This window comes from Mustelus asterias, chromosome 23 (genome assembly GCF_964213995.1).
Source record: "Mustelus asterias chromosome 23, sMusAst1.hap1.1, whole genome shotgun sequence".
Lineage (NCBI taxonomy): Eukaryota > Metazoa > Chordata > Chondrichthyes > Carcharhiniformes > Triakidae > Mustelus > Mustelus asterias.
In genome coordinates, this window is record NC_135823.1 from 48,870,291 (window position 1) to 48,882,264 (window position 11,974).

Genomic DNA, 11,974 nt, shown 5'->3' on the forward strand with positions numbered 1-11,974 from the left:
GTTACCTCACATCCTTTAAAAAGTACCTGGAAGAGCACTTGGCACATCATAACATTCAAGGCTATGGGGCAAGCGCTGGCAAACAGGATTAGTTAGGTAGGTTAGGTGTTTCTCACCTATCAGTGCAGACTTGAAGGGTCAAAGGGCCTCTTTTGTACTGAGGTAAACAAAGCACAAATGAGGGTTTCAACAGATGAGCTGAGACAGTGAACTGGGCAATGTTATGAAGGATGAAAATAGACAGTCTTTGTGATGGTGCAAATATGTTGTCAATGTCAAATATAACAAAAGTTGTGAACCGTTTGGTTTAGTCTCAGACAGTTGCCAAGGAAAGTGAGCGAGTTGGTAGCTAGGGAATGAAATTTGGGGCAGAGATCAAAAACAATGGCTTCAGTCTTCACAATATTTAATTGGCAGAACAAGACTGACTACATTAAACAGGAGAATACTGTTCAACTGTGTGCTATCAGAGTAAAGCTGCACTGTGCATAATCTATTGTGTTAGCTCAAGGACAATAGGATAGAAAGCTACTTATTTATAGTGGACGTAAAACAATGTTTCCAGCATCAAAACAGTTAAGCAACCCTTCAAACTAGTAGTCTGACTCATGTCAAATACTTGTCACAAAGTAACCACAGTTCTTAGCCTGATTTTCAAGCAAGTTAAATGACTTCAAACATTTTAAGATACCACCAGAACACTATTTTTGACAGCACTCCCACAACTAAGTTAAAATGCCATGGTTGCCAGCCCTATACTTCACTGCAGCTCAGCGGAAGTGCTGCATTGTCAGAGGCACTTTCTTTTGAATGAAACCACCTCAAAATTTTAAATCCTCAACTAATATCTCCAAAACAGACCAGCTGGACATCCATCTTGTTGTTAATGGAATATTGCTGTGCATAAATTCACAGCACCATATACAAACTAAGACTGTACTTTGAAATAATTCTATTGCCTGCAAAGTGTTTTGAAACACCTCTTAGATATTATGAGAGTAAAGGTTGTTGCTGATACATAGTCAAACAAAGTCATGTTGGGCAGGGCAAGGCTGAACAATAGCAAAGAGACAATTAACCCTTTAACCTGTTTTGGTGGTGCTGCTGAAGGATCAGTGCTGAGCAAAGACATAAGAACACTGCTTTTCTTCAAAAAATGTTATAAAATCGTATATTAAAATGTCTAAATGTGCTTTAGCACTTGATAGCCATAGAATTGAGTACTTTTTTTTGAAGTTGCAGGAAAAATATAGCTAAGTGCTGACTACAAATGGAGTATGTGAAAATATTCATTACCATTCTCCAAAACTGTCCCAGATGCAATAATGAAGTATATAAAAATGTTACACTTCAATTATAGGACTACGTGGCATGTTCATCTGATATACAGTTGTAAGTTTTAAGCCAATTAGATTTCATACATCTAGTTTCCATGCTATGTAATCACAGCTTTCCAAACAATTTATCCAATAGCAATTTCTTCGTAATTCACAAGGTCGAAAAAATTAAGTAAAAATACCAACACAGCAATAAATTGCAAATAAAGCAATTTCATCACAGCAATGAAATCAAGAATCTCAGGAAAAACTGACTTAAAAAGTATTTGTCAGACAAGCTGCTTTAGAGACTGAAGTTCTTGACTAGTAAAATTAGAAAGCACTAAACTAATGCAAACAAATACTGTAGGTTTTATAGTATTAAAGTATCACACAAATAAATCATTACCTGTATAATGAGCTTGATGTGCTGATTGGGTAACAACATTTTAGCTAGATTGCCTTGAGAGGATACGGATTTAATTTATATTATGGAAGTAAAATGTAGTTCACAGTTAAGGCACAGGAACATTCATGTATATTCAGAATGAGTTGCAAATGAAATGGTAAACAAAATGACTTGCTCTTGCATACAAGATCAAGATGAGACAAATGCAAATCATCTAGCTAGCACCCAACAAAATTTACATTTTTAATATTAGAATGATTTTTGTTCAAAGGTACCCTGTAGCATATTTGGTTAAGAGATTATGTAGTCTCAGTTTCCATAAGCCATTTTGGTGGGGTGGAAGGGGTAAATAACAGGGAAGACAGGGGTGGCAATAAGCAATATCTTACTTAATACAATAACTTTGAATAACAACTCAGTAACCAATCGCTAACAAGGACCCAAGGAAGAAGTCAACCTTGTCTATGATATCTGTCTGTTTAAAAAAAAGGCAGTCAAGTTTATGGAACCTAGACCCAGTTGGAATGAGGCAGAGGTCTCACTTTCTAAAGGTGAGTTTGTATTAAATTGTCCTTCAAAATACTAACCAAAGCAAATCTTGAAGGTATCCCCATTTCTTCTTTAGGTCCCTGGAGGTGTACATGACGCCTGGCTCAAAACAACGATAACATGCAACAGATGTATGTCAGATATGAAGTTCTGCTTTGGCAGTTTACTTACAAATGTGCAGTTCTGTAAAACTTTTCATGCAGAAATGTTTCTTTCCCAATAATTATATTTTTGAAGCACAAAGGACTATTACTGGATACACTCTATCCTTCTTATAAAATCCCACAAAAGTCTGGAATAAAACCTGACTTCTAAAGCCCAGGATCCTGAGCTAGCTGAAGCATTGGTTCTGTAATCCTTGTATTTCACAACAGATTTGAAGAAAGTTTAATTTTTCAATGATGGCTGGCAGTGTAACTGAAAATATTTTTACAGTGAATCATACAAAGTGCTTGTTTATCATTTCTTCAGAATTAGCTCTTCATACATTAAAAAAATTACTTGAAATTTTCTGTTTCCGTGATCTAAACAGTAGAACTTCTAATGCATGAATGACAAATTATAAAACTAATAAGCATTTTCCAAATATATATTTATTTTATGGATATTTCTATTCGAGAGCATACAACATTTAACCCTTGCACTGCTGCCAGCTTAATTTAACAACCCAAGTGTATGATTCACTTTTGAACTACTCTCAAATTGGGTGATACAACTACCTGTAAAAACAAAATCACTCACCTAATCATTATAACTATTGGATTTTGAGCATTGGTAACAATACACAATGGAAAAAGTGCACTCAACAAAAATGCAACTTGCAAGATGCTCTTAATTTTTATCTCAGATTCACCTCTAGTATTTCACTCTAGTGCTAAATACTGCATGCTATCCAGCACTCTTACTAACATAACACTCTACTAACCAGAATTCCTAACAAATCACTTTGCCAACCGGAAGCAATTACAAGTTATCCTGAACCCGTCCAGTATACATTATTTTATACTTTTAAAAGTTTTTAAAGTTTATTTATTAGTGTCACAAATAGGCTGCCATTAACACTGCAATGAAGTTAGTGAAAAATCCCCCCTTGCCAGCCTCCAACACCTGTTCGGGTACACTGAGGGAGAATTTAACACAGCCAATGCACCTAACTAGCACATCTTTTGGACTGTAGGAGAAAACCTGAGCATCCAGAGGAAACCTGTGCAGACCCTACAGACAGTGACCCAAGCCAGGAATCAAACCCAGGTCCCTGGCACTGTGAAGCAACAGTGCTAACCACTGTGCCATCATGTCGTCCCTGCTTTAATTTATGGTTTAATGTACTATCAAAGATTAGAAATAAAATGTACATTGTTCTTTACTTCCTGAGTATTTATATATTAGCTCATGCTACAAGAATTGTGCTGATATCCATTGGTAAGTGGAATTCTCCATTAACTGGCATTTTTGATTAACTGTCAGCACCCATTCCCCACATATACAAGATAATAAAGGTTTTAACGCAGTGAAAATTATCCCTCCGGCCACAACTTACTTTTGGAAATACAACATTTTTAATTACGTTTCTGGGCATTTTTAGTAATTCAGATGGTCAAATACTGAAAATTTCATAGTCCCATTAAATGTCAGTCCAGTGAGAAGATTATACACTGATTATAAACAAGATCATCTTTTTAAATGCTTTACTTGACGCACCAAAAATGTAGAGGAAATGCAGTGCAACTTCATGAAAGGGGAGGTGGACATCTTTGAGAGAGAGTAGTTGGAATAAAACAGCCAACATTATGCACAACCGGTACAATTACATTCCACTATGAATCACATCAGCATTGCACATTTACAAAGCACCATATTTTTTTCCATCAGTGGTTAGCACTGCTGCCTCAATGCCAGAGGCCCAGGTTCAATTCTGGCCTTGGGTGACTTGTGTGTGTGGAGTTTGCACATTTGTTCAGTGTCTGCGTGGGTTTCCTCCGGGTTCTCCGGTTTCCTCCCACAGTTCACAAATGTGTAGGTTAGGTGAATTGGCCATGCTAAATCGCCCATTAGTGTCCCAAAATGTGAAGGTTATGGGCATTAGCAGGTAAATATGTGGGGTTACAGGGATGGGGCCTGGATAGGATGCTCTGTCAGAGCTGATGCAGACCTGATGGGCCAAAAGACCTCATTCTGCGCTGTAAGAATTCTATGATCTGCTGAAGCCACTTACTTCTGAAAACAAGCTCATTACAGCAGGAAATGTAAATGAATTTAATAATTTATTAAAATGTAAAATACCTTTAAAGAGATGTTTTTTTATTCATTAATTGATTGCTCATGAGAAACTGCAAGCATTAACTGAAATAGTAATTCCGACCAACAAAATCTGCACGGAGGTGCTTTCCTAGATTTTTCCCATCAAACCTCCTGGATAGAATTGAACAATGACCAAGAAATCAATTTAATTCGTACGACTGAATGTGTTTGGAAATTAACATTTATAGAAAATTAATAAAGTGGTTGAAAATTTTTCAGTGACAAACATCTAATAATAATTATGGACACATCGCTAACGAAAAGCAACTTAGATACTTCTACATCAACAAAACCTTAAACGAGTTAAAGGATAATCCATTGTTTGTTCGGTTTACTATGATATAGAAGTGAATTTATTACCTTTCAGCTGATCAACCACCACACTCTGGGTGCCAACCCTCTCCATCACTTTCCCATCCTCCTTTTGGTAACGTTCATCCAAGTACTTGGCCGTAACTTCGGAAAGGTGCACCTTTCCAGCCACCCCGAGCTGTTCCATCAAATTGGCCAAGTTCACATCGTTGGACCAAACGTCAAACTTGAAACGTTTCATTCCCAAAATGCCGCATAGGACAGTACCCGTGTGTACCCCGACCCTCATGTTTACCATTTCTTTTTTCTCCTGGCAGAACTGCTCAATGGCCTGGATCATGCCCAGTCCCATCTCAATACAACAGTATGCGTGGTCGGAGCGGGGCTCAGGACAGCCGGCCACACAGTAATAGCAGTCGCCCAAGGTGCTGATCTTCTCGCAGCCGGTACCTTCGCACAGACGGTCGAAGCGTCCGAAAAGGTCATTGAGGAGGCCGACCAGCAGGTGGGCGGATTTGTTGGCGCTCATCTTCGTGAAGCCCACGATGTCCGCGAAGAGGATGCTGACGGGCTCCATACGCTGCATGGTGAAGGGCCTGAAGATTATGTGCGCTCTCTGCATGGAGGTTTTCTTCTTCTTGCTCTTGGGACTGGAGGTGGAGTAACGCTTGAAGGAGTTCTCGCTCTCATCGTCCCCTTGCTTCATCAGCTCGTCCGCCACCATCCTGGGCATGACCGAGTGGATCATGCGCTCCTTCAGGGCTTTCTCCACCTCCAGGTCCTTGCCGTGCATGATGGACTGGCCCACCTTCAGGAAGGTAGTGCGGGAGCGTACCTGCGACATGGTGAAGAGATGGATGCCCACGGCATGGACACAGGCGTGTAGAAAAAGCTTGGCCAGAGCGTCCAGTAGCAAGTGCTGGCCTGAGTCCGACGGCTGGGGCCACTCAGCGCTGCCCAGGTGATAACCCAACACTTCGAAGAGCAGCGAGTAAGAGACGCCGAAGAGAAAGCAGAGGTAGAGGGGCAGCGGCATGACGGTGTAGAGCAGCAGCAGCACCTCCACACAGATGGAGAAACTCCCGACCGGCGACAGGTAGTTCCAGCAGAAGGGAGGGCCGCCGGCGCGGCTGTCATTCCCGTTACAGCCCAGGCCGCTGCTTCTGCCGCCCTGGAAGCGGGTAGCCAGGGACAGGGCGAAGACCAGCAGCGTGAAGAGCAGGGAGATTCGGACGTAGTGGTGGGCGTAGAGTCCGCTGAAGGTGACCGCCAAGAGGCCAACGCAGCACAGCATGAAAAGCAAGGTAGGCGCCAGGAAAGCGACCCCCAGAGCATGGTCCACCTCCCTCACGCTGCAGCCGAAGTAAATGGCCCAGAGCAGCGCGGCCACCATGAGGTAGAGCAGCGCGTACCTGAAGCGGCGCTGGGTCTGCGGGAAGCAGCGCTCCAGGCACGCGTCCTCCAAGTTCCGCGAGTCGAAGGCGGGGTCCCACCACTTGGCCGATGCCCGCTCGAAGAGCTGAGGAAACTTGCGGCGGCGACGCCGCGGGCTGCGGGTCGCCCGCTTGACTGACTCCCCCGAGCTGCAGCTGGATGAGATGCTGTACTTGGTGGGCCCAGGGCCTTGGTGCTGAGGAGCCGCCGCCGCCGCCTCCTGCTGCTGCTGCTGGTTGTTGTGACTCTTGATCTTGACAGCAACATGGTTGCAGTCTCCGCTGGCGTCGCAGTAAACCTCGGTGCCGCGCAACTGCTGGGCCGCCATGTAGAGTGTCCGCGACCCGCCGGGGCGTGTGGTGGGAGCCGGAGTCGGCGCCCCGCCGCTAATGCTCTCGCCGTGTTGTGCTGTGTAGTGTACGGCCCCTCACTCGCTCCATCCACCATTTCCGCCGCGGCCGGGACTGGTGGAGAGGGGGGGGCACTCATCCGGGAATCTGCCACCGGAAACGTCGCTCATGCGCAAACACGCTCTCGCGCTCCTTCAATCAAATCAAATCCCAACCGCCATCGGTCAGCGTCACGTGATGCGCCCGTGGGCCCGAAGCCTTCACTACGCAAGCGCTGGTTCAGGGAGGCGGGAAGGTGGTGAATGTTGTGAGGCTGAGGTGAAGTTAGTGGCTGAATGATAAACTGCACCACCAGAAAGGTAAAATAAGTTCACCATTTAAAGTTTATTTGTTAAGGTTCCCAAAGGGTGCGGCGAGAGAGGATGGCAAGTGTGGTGGGAAGATTCAAGGACAATCAAAGAAACGTTTAAACATGGACAGATATTTTTCTAAAGTGAGAGCAAGAGCATCAAGTGATGCTGAGGACGATGTCCCATGATCATATTATAAAGTATCATAGAAACCCTACAGTGCAGAAAGAGGCCACTCGGCCCACCGAGTCTACACCAACCACAATCCCACCCAGGCCCCACCCCCACATATCCACCCACCAATCCCTCCAACCCACGCATCTCAAGACACCAAGGGGCAATTTTAGCACAGCCAATCAACCTAACCCGCACATCTTTGGACTGTGGGAGGAAACCCACGCAGACAATGTGCAAACTCCACACAGACAGTGACCCAAGCCGGGAATCGAACCCAGGTCCCTGGAGCTGTGAAGCAGCAGTGCTAACCACTGTGCTACCCTAGTTGTGTTCTATGTTATGAATCAAGCACTGCTAGGAGTTGGGGTTTTTTTGTTTTTGAATGTATTTCTTATCAATAAAAAATTCGGTGTGGCGCAAGCAAATTTTTATTCCGAAAGTGCGGCCCAGTGAAAAAAAGTTTGGGAACCACTGTGTTAATGTCACAAGTAGGCTTACATTAACACTGCAATGAAGTTACCGTTAAGATCCCCTAGTCGCCACACTCTGACTTCTGTTCGGGTACCCAGTGAGGGAGAATTTAGCATAGCCCAATGTACCTAACCAGCACGTCTTTCAAACTGTGGGAGGAAACTGGAGCACCCGGAGGAAACTTGCACAGACATGGGGAGAACGTGCAGACTCCGCATTGACAGTGACCTAAGCCGGGAATGAAACCTAGGTCCCTGGCGCTATGAGGCAGCAGTGTTAACCACTATGCCACCGTACTATTGAAAGTAGTGCCGTAGTACAACACTAATAGTTAAATGGGATAAGTCCATCATGGAGTAGATTATTTCAAATAGTACCAAGGATGGAGGGTTTCAGTTATTTGGAGACCTGAATGGTTATCCTTTGAGTAGAGAAGGTTAAGAGGGAATTTAATAGAGGTGGTCAAAATCATGAATGATTTTAATTGACAGAAGGTCAGTAGTCAGAGGATATGTAAGGAGCAGAGTTTTTTTAATACAGTTAGCTGTGATACACTGTCTGAAATGGCAGTGGAAGTAGATTGAAGCCAATGGGAAACAGGGAAATCTCTCCACTGGTTGAAGTTATACTTAGCACAAAGGAAGATGTTTGCAATTGTTGGAAGATAATCAACTGAGTCTCAAGACATTGCTGTAAGAGTTTCTGAGGATGGTGTCCTGGGCCCAGCCATCTACAGCTGCACTCTCAATGACCTTTCCTTCATCAGACATGGGGACATCCGTTTGTGATTACACAGCATACAGATCCATTTGTGACTCCCTAGGTAATGAAATAGATGGCACGTGCAGCAGGATATGGACAACATTCGGGCTGTGCCTGATAAGTGACAACATTCGTGCCACACATTGTTCGATTCTCTTTTGTTGGAAATGGCAATCTCACCTTGACATTCACACTGCCATTGCTGAATTCCCACCATCAACATCCTGGGGATCTTGACCATTGACCAGTCATTTAAATTCAGTGGTTACAAAAACAGGTCAGAGGCTGGGAATTTAGTGGCCAGTAAGACAACACCTGACTCCCCCAAGGCACAAGAGTCTGATGGAATACTCTCCACTTGCCTGGATGAGTGCAGCTCCAACAACGCTTCATACCAACCTGCTCAATCAATACCCCATTCATCATCTTAAAAATCTACTTCATCCATCTACAAAACGCACTACAGCAACTAATCAAGGATCCTTCGACAAAACTTTCCAAACCCTCTCTACCATCTGGAAGAACAAGGGCAGCAAACTTGTAGGAACACCACCACTTTTGTGACTCACTGGTGTAGATATGCCCACAGTGCTGTTAGGGAAGGAATTCCAGGTTTTTGACTGAGCAATAGTGCAGGAACGGTAATTATAGTTCCAAGCCAGAATGGTCTGTGAATTAGTGGGGACCTGCAGGTGCCAAACCTCTGTTTGCTGCCACTTACCTTAAAGTGGACACCCCCCCTGCCCCCCCGCCCACCCACCATCACTCTTCTCCAGCAAGAGAATTTCCACCCAGAGTCAATATCATTTGGGAGCTAAATAGGTGGGAATCAGGGTTAATGTTGCACCCTCACTATGCCTGTTAATATGATTTCAGTGACAATGAATTTTGAATGGTCTATATAATGAGTATCTGATCCTCAATTCCAGTTTTATATGAAGGCAGCAAACTAAAAATTTACTCTCTGTCTCTTTGAGCTAATTAACAGTTAATGATGTAAAACTATCAGAAAATATTCTGCAGCTGGATTCACAAATATTTTGAGAAAACTCGGGAAGAATTTCAAACCCTCCTCCACCAAAAGGATGTCCAGTCATCAAGGCAGATAGCATCCAACTTTTGAACATGTTCAGAGTGCATCATCCACCTTAATCTAAGAATGAGCACTCGGGAACAGTGTGGCTACTTCGAGTTCAGAAATTCAAGACAGGCCACGGCTGCCTTGTAAAACCTCAGTGAAGCTTCTGAAACATGTGAGACAACTTCACCAGCTGTCCAATTTCTCTGCAATATATAAACATTCATGTTTTCATGATGCTAGTTTATTTGGAATCCTGAGTAGTTTTATTTCTTTAGTAAATGCAAAGCCCCTAAGTCAAGCAGTTTCTTCTAGTCCTGCTGTGTTGTGTCCAGATAGGCCTCCACTGAATCTGTGGATTGGACACTCTTCTGTGATTTGGTGCATAGTTTTCTCTCTCCAAGAGGCATGTAGGAACTGGCACTAATGCCCCATCTGTGGAAATTGGCCAAGCAGGGGCCATGGCAAGTCCTGAACCTGTTGAGGGTGGACCACTCTCTCCTTGTAATATTGAAACCAGGCAGATGTTGGTTGGGTTTGAGACCAGGTACTTGTTTATTGTGTCCAATGATTCCCATTCATTTGTCCGGGTGAAATTTGCATTGAAGTCCTGTGTGGGAAGGTTTTTCCAGATTGGCCTTCTTGATTGGAGTTGTACCTTGGGTTAAAGTTTAATTTATTAGTGCCACAAGTGAGCTAACGTTAACACTGCAGTAAAGTTATTGTGAAAATCCCCTAGTCGCCACACTCTGGCTCCTGTTTGGGTACACTGAGGGAGAATTTAGTCTGGCCAATGCACCTAACCAGCACAACTTTTGGACTGTGGGAGGAAACTGGAGCATGGGCTGAATGGACCAGCATGAAGTGGTATTGTTTTGTGGGTTGTTGCAAGTCGGCAGACATGTGGAGGAGTGATGTTTGCCAGGACAGGGAGCCAAGGGAGTGGTTTTGAGCAGAGTGTTCTAGTAATGATAGGCATGAGTAGTGGGAGAGGGACCAACAACAGCTGAAAGGGATTTTGCAAAGTGCCATGATGATTTGTGTTCTTTTTTTTATATAATCAGATCATGTCTGCCAATCAATTTACTTGTTCTTTGCTACAATTTCACATTAGAAATATAAGTTACTGTTAGAAAGATTTGTTTAATATTTTGCTTAAATTTGTTGATGAATCTGACAGAAAATTTTGATGCATAAAATTGTGATGTAGAGAAAGTTACATTAGTTTTTGATATACTACTAGCACATCTGCTATGGCACTGTTCATTAGTTGAAAGAGAACCTTATCTTGTATAAAACAGTCTTTGTGCCAGGTATCATGATTTACTGTGTGAAAGTAGCTCAAATTATGGGTTTATAATTTGGGAAAATCTTTGGTTTTTACTGGTATTTTGGAGATAAAGTTCAGTGACTGTTCCTATTAAAACTACAATTCAGTTATCCTATGTTTGACAGTTTTGGCTCAGTGGTGGCACTCTTGTCTCTAAGTCAGAAAGCTGTGGCTTCAAGAGAAATCAGGGACTTGAGCTGGTTGATGTTGAAAGTGCTGTCTATCAGATGAGACATTGATCCAAGGTACGAGTCGAGCCCTTCAGGTGAACATAAAAAATCCTTTTGCATTATTTTGAAGACCAACAGAGTCCTTACATGTGCATTGCCTAATACTTATTCCAGCAACACTAAAACAAATTGTTTTCTTATTTATTTCATGGCTGCCTGTGGCAGCTTGCTGTGTGCAAATTGGCTGCTAACATTTCCCAATTTACAACTACAATTCAAAATAATTTGGCTTTGATGTCCTGAGATCATAAAATACATTATATAAGTATTAGTTCCATTTTTGACTGTATAATTGTTATCATTTATTAAAGCCCACAATACATGAGAAGATTGTCGGCAACATGTAAGAAGTAATTATGCTGACTTTAGCAGTAGTAGGATGAGACTTGTGGGGTTCCCAGCAGTTTGCTGTGCTTTGGTAATGTTGTGAGGTGGATCTTTGATGTGGAACTATGGTAGAGGGTGACCTGATGTTTGGCAACCCTGCAGAAAGGAATTTGGGATCTCGCTCAGTGATTTCGGCAGCATGAGAAGGGCACTATATTATAGATTGTTATTAGTACTTTAATAATACTTTTCCTATTTTACTTGAAGTCATATTGTAGGCAGGAGAGAAATTAACTCTGATATTAACTTCCCTGTAAGAAGTCTCACAACACCAGGTTAAAGTCCAACAGGTTTATTTGGTAGCAAAAGCCACCAGCTTTCGGAGCGCTGCCCCTTCGTCAGGTGAGTGGGAGTTCTGTTCACAAACAGGGCATATAAAGACACAAACTCAATTTACAAAATAATGGTTGGAATGCGAATCTTTACAGGTAATCACGTCTTAAAGGTACAGACAATGTGAGTGGAGAGAGCGTTAAGCACAGGTTAAAGAGATGTGTATTGTCTCCATTCAGGAGAGT

At 42.9% G+C, this 11,974-nt stretch overlaps 1 protein-coding gene across 2 annotated transcripts in view; it reads right to left on the reverse strand.

The window, feature by feature from the left end:
* Window positions 1-7,634, reverse strand: part of adcy9b (adenylate cyclase 9b) — a 139,202-nt gene extending 131,568 nt beyond the window's left edge. For both annotated transcript variants that reach the window (XM_078240497.1, XM_078240496.1), the window contains exon 1: window positions 4,936-7,634. In XM_078240497.1, the coding sequence (XP_078096623.1) occupies window positions 4,936-6,649 (1,714 nt within the window). In that variant the 5' untranslated portion in view covers window positions 6,650-7,634. The remainder of the gene's footprint in view (window positions 1-4,935) is intronic.
* Window positions 7,635-11,974: the final 4,340 nt, after the last annotated feature.